This window comes from Saccoglossus kowalevskii, chromosome 15 (assembly GCF_978046115.1).
Source record: "Saccoglossus kowalevskii chromosome 15, keSacKowa6.1, whole genome shotgun sequence".
Classification (NCBI taxonomy): Eukaryota; Metazoa; Hemichordata; class Enteropneusta; family Harrimaniidae; genus Saccoglossus; species Saccoglossus kowalevskii.
The window spans coordinates 1,098,476-1,112,238 of NC_140655.1; the positions used below are offsets into that span (position 1 = coordinate 1,098,476).

General features: G+C 35.6%; 1 protein-coding gene across 1 annotated transcript in view; it reads left to right on the top strand.

The window, feature by feature from the left end:
- The window catches only part of LOC100376777 (dolichyl-diphosphooligosaccharide--protein glycosyltransferase 48 kDa subunit-like), a 54,008-nt gene that overhangs the window by 12,716 nt on the left and 27,529 nt on the right, over positions 1-13,763 (top strand). The window contains exons 2-4 of the mRNA XM_085508598.1: positions 8,110-8,220; positions 10,410-10,496; positions 11,839-11,942. Of these exons, the coding sequence (XP_085364724.1) occupies positions 8,110-8,220; positions 10,410-10,496; positions 11,839-11,942 (302 nt within the window). The remainder of the gene's footprint in view (positions 1-8,109; positions 8,221-10,409; positions 10,497-11,838; positions 11,943-13,763) is intronic.

Sequence of the window (13,763 nt, forward strand, 5' to 3'; positions counted from 1 at the left end):
TGACTCGAGGGGTCGACAGGGGTATAAAAAATAAGTTTGCGTAATTATTGCAAAGGCAACGCATTATCAAGTCGGCAAAGTTGAAATATTCACAGCCAGTACGTAAACAATGGAAAATAAGTTTGCCTAATTATTACGAAGGCAACACATTATCACGTCGGCAATGGTGAAATATTCACAACCAGAACGGTAACAATTTTTACGTAGGCAACGCAGAGCCAGTAAAAATTTGCGTAATGGGATGTGTATAATAAAAAGGTCAACGCGCGGAGCGCGAATGGTCACCAAGGTAACAACCCACTTGTTCAGCGCGTGACTTGGGGTTAAACTTGGGCCAAGGTTTATTAGATTAGTCAGTTTCGCCAAGAAGTGTGCTATTTTTTTTGCTGATCACCCAGTTGTTGTAGTATATATTGTAGCACCAAGTGTGTGACACTCCCTCTTCGGACTTAGTGCATGGTCTCGAAGTAACGTAAACTGCGGCCTCTCATCGAGTGTTTTACACTCGGAATTTATACTTCGCCCGATTATATTGGTATACGCGAAACATTAATCTTTTAAAATAAATCCTGAGACTATACATGATGTAAATTCAAAATAATGTGATAATATTTTACATTATTCTGGGTTGCTTTGCGATGTTATACCAAGACTCGTGAAAATAAAATAGTCTTCTTCTGCGAACTAATAGAGACGATTTTTCCAATCTTCTGGTACCACTCGATTTTATTATTTGAACTTGGCGGCAAGTAACCTTTAGTTTCCCAGTCTATTGTGTCCATTCATAGTCTTAACAATAGGGTGTAAATTGCCATGCGAGCCTACCGCACACGACCGCGGTAAACCGGGGTCATAGAATCTATGCATAAATTTGCATAAAATGCGGTCGACCGGCGAGCACCCACCACCACCGCGGTAATGACCGCGGTAAACCGCGAGTTTGATTTCCTACTCTTCCCTAAGTCACATAAGATAATTATACTATAAGTTGGCATATATAGTAGTTGTTAACTGAGCAGTATTTGCTAATATCCAGACTATTAAGTTAACTTTGCACAATTATATAAGTGTCATTTCAATATTATCATTATTTAGAATGCCTCAACCTAAGAAAAAAGTTTTAGACTAAAATGCCAACAAAATCGTAAATACATGTAGGAAAAAAGGGCATGCGAGTCACAGCCTCAACAGTACAGTAAACAACAAAACCTTGAAGTAAGTAGTGAAGTATTTCCTCAGCCAGGTAATCATGTAGAATTAGATATTGTTACCCATGAAGTTGATAATTTTGTGGACCAATTAATGAACAAACTTAACAGACTAACAAATCAAAGTGAAATGTCTTCAAATGTAATGCAATTACTAAATCAGTTTCACCTGTATCAAAAGAATATTGTGAGTACTGATTGGATAGATGTTATAAATGGACTCCCTGGTACTGGGTTACAAAACCTTGGCCTTGTTATCAAAATGTTATATACGAGTATTATACTCCAGCTTTTGCAAGCTACATTTTTACCAAATCAAAAACCCATCAATACAGAAAAAATACAACACCATCTCGTTTATGTGAATGGGAATCATTTATAATCCAGATGTATTTGGGTAACAACAGTTTTAAATAGTGCAATATGGTTACAGAAATATATTAAGTAGAGAATTATTTAATCCTCTTGTAGAAAATGATGCCCATGAGTTTCTTGTGATTATAATTGATATATTAGAACAATATGACGTAAACAGTAATAATATGCCAGTACAAAGTATATTTATGGGTATCTATAATAACATGTATAAATCAAAACACTGTGCATATCAGAATGTTAGACTTGAACCATTCACTGTTTTACTATTTCCTATCATATTCTAGTAATAATGAACAAGTTTCTATTTCAAATTGCCTTAATGATTATTTTAGTGAAGAACCAATACATGAATATTCCTGTACATACATTGTAAAAAAATTGACCAATCAAGTATTACCACCATACCTTGTTATACAGTTGAAATGTTTTTCAAATTTGGGGAATAAAATAGAGACACCTGTCAGTTATTCAATAAATTTAAACATCTGAGTATGTAAGCAACAGTTACTATGATAATACTTCATACAAGTTACTAGTATATGGTGTAATAGTACATCAGTCTAATCATTACATTACCATGTCTGTATTAAAGCATCTGATAATAACTGGTATAAATTTAATGATGATAGCGTAACACTTATTGATATCGAAAAAGTTTTATAAGAACAGGTTTACATGTTATTTTATCAGTTGATAGAAATAAATAGTAATTTTTATGAATCCTCTGATTACAGTCAAAAACCATGTCACATAATTAGTTAGCAAGATTTATCTACTCGTGTGAAATATCAGGTTCAAAATAAGGCTGATAGTTCATCTCTTCAATATGTTAAGTAAAGAATTACACAGGCAAATTGAGCTTGTGAAAGCTGATGTTATTGACCATAAGAGGGAATATACAAAACAATATATGCAGGGTTCTGCCCAGCCTGATTTGAGTTCCGGTCGCCATTTAATATTCATGAGCTAATTAATATTCATGAGATAAATAATACCCGGTATTCATTTTTCCATTCTACAAGCTACAATTTAACTACTTTAATCATTTTAACTTTTATTTTAAACATTTAAATGTAAAATTAATCTGCTTTGATAAAAGTGAAAAAATATATACACTTTATTTTCGTAATCACGTCCAAAATACGTATTTTGAGACATTGACCTCTGACCTGGCAGCCATTTTTTTTTGTCAAAGCATGTCGTCAGTTTGTTACGGCCAAAGTGGAAACAAGAATTTAATTGTTTTCTTTTCCAATGGAATGCTGGTAAATCAAATTAATAGTGAGAAAGAAGTATTCCTTGTATCGCTGACTGAATATAGCTTATGAATTTAATTTTATGAACGAGTCATGAAGCCAAAAACATTGATGAATGTTCCTTCACTCGAAGTGCAGATTAAATGAACGACAGCTTGACGCATCGCTGTCGGTGAAGTTAGCAAGTTATTGTTCAACTCGATAAATCCTACACACAACTAAATTTGTAATGGTAATCCTTTCTTCTGTTTATTAGTCCCTGTTCGGACGAAGTCCGAAAACAGGGACTTGTAATTCGGTCTCCGTCCGTCAGTCCGTCCGTCCGTCCGTCCGTCCGTCCGTCTGTCCGTCAGGAGTCGTATCTCAGAATCCCTTGGACCGATTATGCACATGCAGTGGTTTAGCGATTCCATTCAAAATGGCCAACTGGCAGCCATCTTGTTTTTTGAAGATGTTGTATTTTGGACATGCTTCGTCAGTTTTCATTCAAACTTGGTACATAGATTAAACATGTTAGGATACATGTCCATGACAATTTATTTCACAATTGGATCAAAGATTACCGACTGGCAGCCATCTTGTTTTTTGAAAATGTCGTATTTTGAACATGCTTTGTCAGTTTTCATTCAAATTTAGTACATAGAACATACATGTTAGGATACATGTTCATGACGATTTATTTCGCAATTGGATCAAAGATGGTCGACTGGCAGGCATTTTTTTTTTTAGCTCCGCTGTCGACTTTGTCGAGCGGAGCTTATCATATGAGTGATATATATATAGGTACATATACAGGTACTACATGTGGACCTCTCTCAGATTTGTTCATTTTGTGTTGATGTCTTCAATTCTCTAATTTTGGTGAATATTTTTGTAATTTTTGGTAAAAAGTGATATTTTCGACTTCTTGTTAAAAACCAAAAGTTCAATTGCTTTGATATTACATATTTAGATACTACATGTAGACCTTTCTCAGATTTGTTCATTTCGTGATGATATCTTTGATTCTATAATTTTGGTGAATATTTTTGTCATTTTTGGTAGAAAGTGATATTTTCGACTTCTTGTTAAAAACTGAAAGCCGATTGCTTTGATACTATACATATTGTTCATTTTCTAATGATGTCTTCAGTTCTTTAATTGAAATGTGCATTGCTAACAGCGGAGCTAACTCAGCCGATAGGCTGCTTGTTTTTTTATGCGGTATTTATGTGCTTAGTCAGTTTTCATTAAAATTTGGCACATACATGTACTTTATACATGTGAGGATGCATGTCCATGACAATTTGTTTCAAAATCTGGTTAAGGATAGCCGATTGACAGCCATTTGACTTTTTGGCCTTACTACTATATTTCCACAATTTATATACCATTTTCATTCGTATTTGGCACATACATCATACATATCAGTGTGTTTCATAATCAGATCAAAGATGGCCGAATAACGGCTGTTTTTATTTTTGGCCATATTACTACTACACGGAACACGTGTTTTGATGTAAGTAAACATTCTGTTGTATACGCCACTTGGAACTCAAGTTTCAAGGACACGCTCACGACAACCCCTCCGCTTTAATATGACGAGCACAAAGAGAACTTAATTTAACGGGGAATGTGTCATTTTCAATGACTTGTTTATTGTTGTCTTCCCTTCCATAATCTTGATGTACGACTTATTCCTATCTGGTTCGTTTGTTAAAACTAACAGAATGTCAATCGGAGGTTAAAACAAAAACACATTTGGCCAATATCACATGTGTACGTTGATTTTGAACAGCAGTGTCTTCTTGCATTATGTTGTGTGTTAAAACCAACAAGGACAATAGAATGATGGTCCAGTGGCCGACATCCTGTGTGTATCATAAACAAATAGAAGAGTGCTGGTCGGCAACTTTTTGTCCTGGTCGGAAATTTGAGTGCCGGTCGCTAGCGACCGACGCCGACCAACGTGGGCAGATCCCTGTATATGAAACAGAAACGTAAAAACCAATGTTATCGTCAATCAGTCAAATATAGAACAACTGGAAAAGGAGAAAAATGCAATGAGGTTAAAGAAAAAAAAATATAGAACAATTAGAGAAGGAGACGAATGCAATGAGATTACATCACAAAATCAACACCCCTTTTCCAAATGTATTGCTTAGTGATATTTGGTGAAATGAAAATTATTTTATAAAATTTCACTATTTCAAGAATTTAGCCAATTCTTGGTCTCAACTTAACCAGTTGTATCAACTATTTCCTTGCAAGGTTTCAATAGTTTTGCTATGTTTTTTCTACAACAGCATTTCAAAACTAAAGTGATTTTCATTGATCTGTGATCATTGATTCTTGTGCGTAATGCCACGATCACCTATGATCACCATTCAACATTGTCAGCTGACAGCATTGTGTTGAATTGGTATTCACTGCTGCTGTTGCGGTAAACTGTTAAAATGATTCATTAGTCCCCGTTCGGACGCAGTCCGAAAACGGGGACTTATGTTTTGCCCTGTGTGCGTGCGTCCGTGATCACCTGTATCTCGAACATGCATGGACCGATTAAGTTCAAACTTCACTCATACATCACACATTATATGGGACATATGCACATGCATTTTTTTCATGAACCGATTAACGATAGCCAAATAGCGGCCATTTTAAGGCCGAAAATGCATCAAAATCGCACATTTTCACCATTCCGGACCCGGATCTCAGTTATGCATGGACGGATTTTGTTCAAATTTGGTACATACATTAAACATAATAGGACCTTGATGCACGTCATTTTTTTTTGGATCGGGTTCGAAATGGCCGACTGGCGGCCATTTTGTTTTAAAGAATTCAGTTCTGGATCTGTATCTGAGACATGCTTGGATTGATCGAGTTCAAACTTCACACACACATGGTACATCATGTCACAAATATGTATGTGCATTTGTTTCATGATCTCATTAACGATAGCCAAATGGCGGCCGCTTTAAGGCCGAAAATGCATTGAAATCGCACATTTTCACCATTCCGGACCCGGATCTCAGTTATGCATGGATGGATGGATTTCATTCAAATTTGGTACATACATTAAACATAATAGGACCTTGATGCACGTCATTTTTTTTTTCGGATCAAGTTCGAAATAGCCGACTGGCGGCCATTTTGTTTTAAAGAATTCAGTTCTGGATTCGTATCCGAGACATATCTGGATTGATCAAGTTCAAACTTCACACACACAAGGTACATCATGTCACAAATATGTATGTGCATTTGTTTCATGATCTCATTAACGATAGCCAAATGGCGGCCGCTTTAAGGCCGAAAATGCATTGAAATCGCACATTTTCACCATTCCGGACCCGGATCTCAGTTATGCATGGACGGATTTCATTCAAATTTGGTACATACATTAAACATAATAGGACCTTGATGCACGTCATTTTTTTTTCGGATCAAGTTCGAAATAGCCGACTGGCGGCCATTTTGTTTTAAAGAATTCAGTTCTGGATTCGTATCCGAGACATATCTGGATTGATCAAGTTCAAACTTCACACACACAAGGTACATCATGTCACAAATATGTATGTGCATTTGTTTCATGATCTCATTAACGATAGCCGAATAGCGGCCATTTTAACGCCGAAAATGCATCAAAATCGCACATTTTCACCATTCCGGACCCGGATCTCAGTTATGCATGGACGGATTTTGTTCAAATTTGGTACATACATTAAACATAATAGGACCTTGATGCACGTAATTTTTTTTTTTGGATCGCGTTCGAAATGGCCGACTGGCGGCCATTTTGTTTTAAAGAATTCAGTTCTGGATCCGTATCTGAGACATGCTTGGATTGATCGAGTTCAAACTTCACACACACATGGTACATCATGTCACAAATAGATATGTGCATTTGTTTCATGATCTGCTTAACAATAGCGGAATGATGGCCATTTTAAGGCCGAAAATGCATCAAAATCACATATTTTCACAATTCCAGAACCGAATCTCAGTCATGCATGGGTGGATTTTGTTCAGATTTAGCACAATGTGTTGTACATATGCAGGTGCATTTCGGTCATGATCTGCTTTGAATGTATATGTCACTCAAATATGAACGGAACGGGGACGTGTCATTGACAATGACTTGTTGACGATTATCTTACATCAAAATCGGCAATGAGATGTTTTAGGCTCCACTGTCAACTTTGTCGAGTGGAGCTTATCATACGAGTGATTGTTCCTTGTCGTCCGATGTCGTGTCATCTTTTTAGCTCCGCTGTCGACAAAGTTGACACAGCGGGAGCTGTTCATATTACTGATTGTCCATCGTCGTCGGCGTCCGTCATCGTCAACTTTACAATTTCAACTTCTTCTTCGAAACCGCAAGTCAGAATTTTTTCAAATTTGATATGCAAGTACCTGGATGGTTCTTTCTCAGATTCGTTCATTTCATGTCAAAATCTCAAATTCTCTAATTTTGATGAATATTTTTGTTATTTTTGGTAAAAAGTGATTTTCAACTTCTTGTTAAAAACAGCAAGTCCAATTTCTTTGATATTACATATATAGATACTACATGTAGCAAACCGGTATAGATCTTCTCGACGTACGCTGCGTTTGTGACTTGTTTTTTCAAATTGTTGCCATTATATGCAATGGGCTACCCAGCTTGATGCAAATCGTTATAGATACTTATCGTTTGTTCAAAAAATCTTTTAACTGTCACAAATACCATGAACACGAAGAGTTAACTGAAAGGGAACATCGTTTTTTGACAAAAATTTATCAATACAAGATTATATGTGCAAGGTTAGATTTATAGAACGTACAGTGAAACACAGGAGACACTTTAGTTTGCCCTTTTCTTGTTTACCAAATCTTTTGTCGAGAATACAATACAGACAAAAATAAACATTATGGGTGGTCCTACCGTTGGCATTGTTTTTATGGTTGGTCCTACCGTTGGCATTGTTTTTTCTCAGCTTTTATTAGCACAGGATTATTTTGCTAGACAAGATGGGCTTCGTAATATCTGCCATAACATCGTCCGGGTGATCTTTTGGTTCACACATTTCTAAAAAAAAATCAAATCCTCCATGAGATTGCCCAGGGCGGGGTATCAGGTGAATCTAGTATTTCAATGAATCTTGATACTCTTAGACAATGCAACAATGTAATTAGTTCAGGGATTATAAATTTTGATAATGTGGATAATATTGTTTTCATGTTATGCAATTTTCTCAGCACACGAGTTCTTTCTAAGCTATCTGTGATTTTAATTTTTTACACAGATCGTAAATATGAGTTAACATTCAAGACTGCAGATGATCCTGGTTTGAAATTAACAACTTATGGTGAATTTCTTTATGAACATCTTATCATATTTTCACCTACAGTTTATGGTAAGTATGGTTGCATTGCTACATACTGTAATTTTACTTTACTTTGTTAGACCTCCTCATTTTTGCTTGAAGAATTTGTTTTTATTTTGCTGACAATTCAGTAGTGAATTTGTGTATAGCAACCACCAAAAGAACTTGAAATTGTCTTTATGGACGCGTGACCTTTGTATGAATGTTAGATATTTGTCATCGATTGATTGCTAACTGATACATTGGATATACTGTAGAATACTTTATTTTCACTTAGAATTTATTTTCGCTATTTTCGCTGAAAGGATGATTCCGTGAAAATAAAATCCAGCGAATATACATTTTTTCCTATATTTCTATATAAACTCATCAAAAATCAGTGAAAATATATTCCATACAAAATGTCCAAAAAGCCTTTTCAGCGAAAATTAATTCCAGCGAAAATAAAGTATTCCACAGTATTTGTTTTCCAGAAAATAATGAGATGGTACTGCTGTAACAAATACTTATTTGAGTTGAGCAAATTTAAAATAAGTTTCACTCGAAGACGGTATGCTAACTGTCCTGGTTTAACAAAAGGCGAATCTCCAAAAAAAAAATGGTGAAATGTGGTCACCATTACACACAGCTTGTGCATATGTTATGCCTTGTGATAGCCTAAAAGTGGTCACTATAAGCAGGTGGTTATACACAGGTTGGCCATACATTACCGTACTCAACCACGTTAGCGCCCATGCCCGCCTGGTCAAGTGCCCACCCCCCACTTTTGCACAATTTTCATATTCGGGGTCACATTCGGCAAAGCGCCCACCCCATCAAAATGCAACTAATTTAAAACTTGGTCTTTGATAATTGAGTAACAAATACTGGTAATCGTTTTTATACCATGATATAGCGTGGATATCAACCGCCATTTGACAAAAAAGATAATGATGAAGATTTTGACTTTGACTGTGTTCCAACAGACACTAATATTTTTAACCTTGTAAATTCAGGTGGTACGTAATTAATATTGTAATAAAATGTGCATATTTTTTGTGACCATTTCTGTTTCTTCATTCAATGAAGATGTACTAAATTTGTAATTTTACATTTTCCTCAAAGACTAATATCTCCCTCAATCTGTCGCATAATGAATTAAAATTGTCATTTGCACTCTTTTCCAAGAGCAATCAAGATTTTCTGAATTGAGAACACTGGGCACTGACTCGGTCGAGTATTGTGTCTTGCGTGATCCGGTGTCTTTCAAAGTCACCGGCACTAGAACAGACACTGATCCACCGATCACATTTCTCAGGTTGTGTTTTTGGTTTCGTGAAACATGTAAAAAACGAATCATTCATGTAATACTTTAGATGAAATCGAGAATCACTCTTGCATTCACCACAAGTGCACCGTTTAACTCCCATTGTAGGGCTTTTGTACAGTCAATATTGTTGTGTGAACAGTGGCGCTACCACCCGTATCTAAAACTCTTCTTTTCAGTAAAATAATGTCAGAATAATTCTGATAGCCTAAATGGTAGTTCTAATTGAATGATTCTATCGTTACAAACTGAAAAAAATAACCAAAAAACTGATGTAAAGTTTAGACACATTTTGGAGTCGAGCAAACTTGAGACACATTTTGGAGTCGAGCAAACTTGAGACACATTTTGGAGTCGAGCAAACTTGAGACACATTTTGGAGTCGAGCAAACTTGAGACACATTTTGGAGTCAAGCAAACTTGAGACACATTTTGGAATCGAGCAAACATGAGACACATTTTGGAGTCGAGCAAACTTGAGACACATTTTGGAGTCGAGCAAACTTGAGACACATTTTGGAGTCGAGCAAACTTGAGACACATTTTGGAGTCGAGCAAACTTGAGACACATTTTGGAGTCGAGCAAACTTGAGACACATTTTGGAGTCGAGCAAACTTGAGACACATTTTGGAGTCAACCACAGTTTTGTTTTTTTTAACGTGATTATAGCAAGTTACAAAATTCATGGAGGCTCTGTGATATTTCATTCTAGTACTAAATGCTCAAAATGTTTTAAATAACTTTTACCAGTGACAAGTCACCTAATTATATGCATTTTGAAAAATCACTGTGTTCATGCTCAGTTTGAAATGGACCACTTTGTACCAAATAGAATTGTGCATAGAAACTAGTGAGTGTTTTAGTTGACTTCTGATATACGTTTTGATATATTGATATGTTTTGTTTTCTCAGAGTTTGGTGGTAATATTGATGTGGCTACAATAACTAATTTCATTGATGATGGTGGAAATGTGTTAGTTGCTGCAAGTTCAGATATTGGTGAGTAGGACCAATGAGATTTGTGTCTTCAATTATTAGGGTTTTGAGCCCTATTGTAATTGCTATGTTTATTATTATTATTCCATCGTTTTTTTAAGCGCTGTAACTTGAAAAATATTACTGCAATAAAGTTAATATTTTGCAGGCTGATAAAGGGCCATGAGTTGTGGAGCATACCCCAAAACCAGCTATGTAGGTCACTTGACCTGGCCGCCATCTTAGGTATAACACAAACAGGAAGTGCTCAATTGCACCACTTTCTGAGGGTCTAGAAACTTCCGTTTTTTGTGTGTGGCAGCATTGGCTCATGTCTAGTAAATATCAGCAATAAAATCTTTAGCAGTCATGTGACCTTGGCCGCCATATTGGATTTACTGAAAATTGCCAAAAACTCTAAAAATGTTCTTCTTAAAAATGGCTCATTCATGTGCTTAGAAATTTGCTTTGTCCCATAGCTCTACAAAGTTACTGAAGCAGATTTTTGAAAAATGGCTTTCTTTGGCAGCCATCTTGGATTTAGTAAAAAGTGAAAGTACGCTATAACTCATGAACAATTCGCCAGATTAAAACCAAAGTTGGCATACAACATCCCTTCAATAAGATGATTGTGTTCATGAAAATATTTCCCACGATTCAAGTGGTTTTGGCTGCCATCTTGAATTTATCAAAAAAACGCAAAAAACCTCAAAAAAATGTTCTTCTTAAAAACCGCCCGCTTGTTTGACTAGCAAATTAGAATATGGCACCTATGTTGATAGCTCTACAAAGTTACTGAAACAGATTATTGAAAAATGGATTCCATTGGCAGCCATCTTGGATTTAGTAAAAGAGAAAAAGTTCTATAACTCATGAACTATTTGCCAGACTGATACAAAATTCGGTATGTGGAATCCTTGCATTAAGTTTATCATATTCCTGTGAAATCAAATCCATATATTGTGTAGTTTGTCTACCATCTTGCTTTCTAGACATGAAACGTTCGTCAAATAATCACATCAAGCAAGTGCAATTTGCCATGAGCCACGCAGGCTCGAAACCTGTCATCGCTGCTATGCAGCTATATTTTATATTTGTGTTAGCCCTGCAGTTGGATTGGTGTTCAGATTGCGTTTTGATCATCGGAGTGATTTGGTGATGTCACTGAAAGTTGATGACGTCATTGAAATTTGATGAAATCACTGAAATTTGATGACGTCACTGAAATTTAACGATGTCACTGAATTTGACAATGTCACTGAAACTTGATGTCACTGAAATTTGATGGACTGTGAAACTTGATGTCACTAAAGACTGATACTCTTGGACAGTGTTAATTTCTTTGATTATCTGATTGTTTTACAAGGTGAACCATTGAGAGATTTAGGTGCAGAATGTGGCATTGAATTTGATGAGGAAAAAACAGCTGTGATTGATCATCTAAATTATGACATAGCCGATGATGGACAGGTAGGCATTTGACTTCCTGCACCCCAACCACCCACAGCAAATGTGATATCCCAGAGTTCAATGCGTTTTGTACCATCCAATATACACTTTATCTCCGCACGAGGGCGCAATTTCAAATTGAAAGAAAAACTAGCATACACGCTATGAGCATTCTATGACCTCAATTGACCCACCAGCCTCATTCCCAACTTGATACTGGAATTCTCATTTTTTTGATGTATTTGAAGTTTTTTACCCGGATCGTTTTAACCATTTCAATAAATAGTTATAGACCATAATTGATTATGTGAAATTACTGCATTTTTGGTGGTTTTTGGCCTACTCCTCTCACTGTTATGTTAGAATTACCGCGAGAGTGCCTTCTATGGATTTTCAACATGGCGGCTCACAATGTTACGTTCGGTAAGTCCTTATTTTTACGTTTTACACTAAAAAAAACAATTTTTAGAAAATAATGTTTGATTTCTTCAATTGTTGGCGCCTTTTTTGTTGCAAAAATGCTGGTCGTGAAAATGAGAAACGTAATTTTGTTGGGGATTTCGAGAGCTTTACGATATGTCCCTCATAGGAGTAGTGAATAAAGTGTCATAATGTATTTTGTCATTAATTTGCATACCATATATACACTATTGAGATACTATGGGTATAGGGATAAAATGAACATTTTCCATGTATCTGTTTTTGATACCAATGCATTTCATTCGTTTCTCCTCAATATTATTTTCTGACATATTATTCATAATAAATTATGTAATATTAAAGTGAGAATATACTAAATATAGTTAATATGATTTTCAAAAAAAATGTGCCACGCCCCCTCCACTTGCCCCATTTCTCCAGTAAACGTGACACACATTGATGTGTTTGAAGTTGAAGAATTAATACCTAGAAAATAGTGTCATTACAAATTTGACAATTTAGGCTGACTTTAGATTAGTTTTACAAAGTGTAAATAATAATTTATTATTATGACAGATTTTTGATATTAAATATTGAGATTAGTAATGCATCTTGTGTTTTGTTTCAGATCTTTTGTGCTGAACTTACCATGGACAGTTTGCATGTAACGAGTGATACCTGGCTTGATTTTATATACAACATGGAGATGTGATGCACATACCGGGTAGTGTGCATTTGTATTCCTTGTGTATGCCAAATAAAATTTCAAAATGTGATTCAGCAGAATCCAACAAATTCACTTCAGTGTGTTCAGTGTATTTAATTTTAAATGCTAGTGAAGCTGCTTCAAGTTTCTTATCAAGTTTGTTAAGATCATCCTTTTTAGTAACTTGAAGTAATTTTTCTGAATGATTTGCTTCATTAATTTCAACCTTGGTATCAAATTGGTCGACCAGTTTTGATTCATATTGCTTCACATCATGTTTTTGATCTTCAGATAACTTTGCAAACTTTTGTATAAATTCCAGTTGTTGGTCGATTTTTTGAGCCTCGTTGAAGAGCTCGTCAATTAGTTTACCCACGTTTCTCAATTTAGCATGAAGGTGATCCATAGTGTATTCATTTATGGGGTCATACTTTATAAGAGGATGATTACTCTGACCATTACTTTTTTCTTCTGCCCATGAATTCATATCCGCAAGAGTGATAGACATATTCCATTCATGATTTGGATTGTGACATTTATGAACTGTAGCCAAACATGAATTGCAGAAAAAAATGGTACTCTTTCTCTGCAAGACCAAACTTTTATACTTTCATCTCCTTCCAGTTTTCTACAGTACTTCATCCCCTTTATACCATGTTGGTCAAATTTTTCAGTGCATGCCAGAACAGGAAGAATATCAACTTCTATCAGTGTAT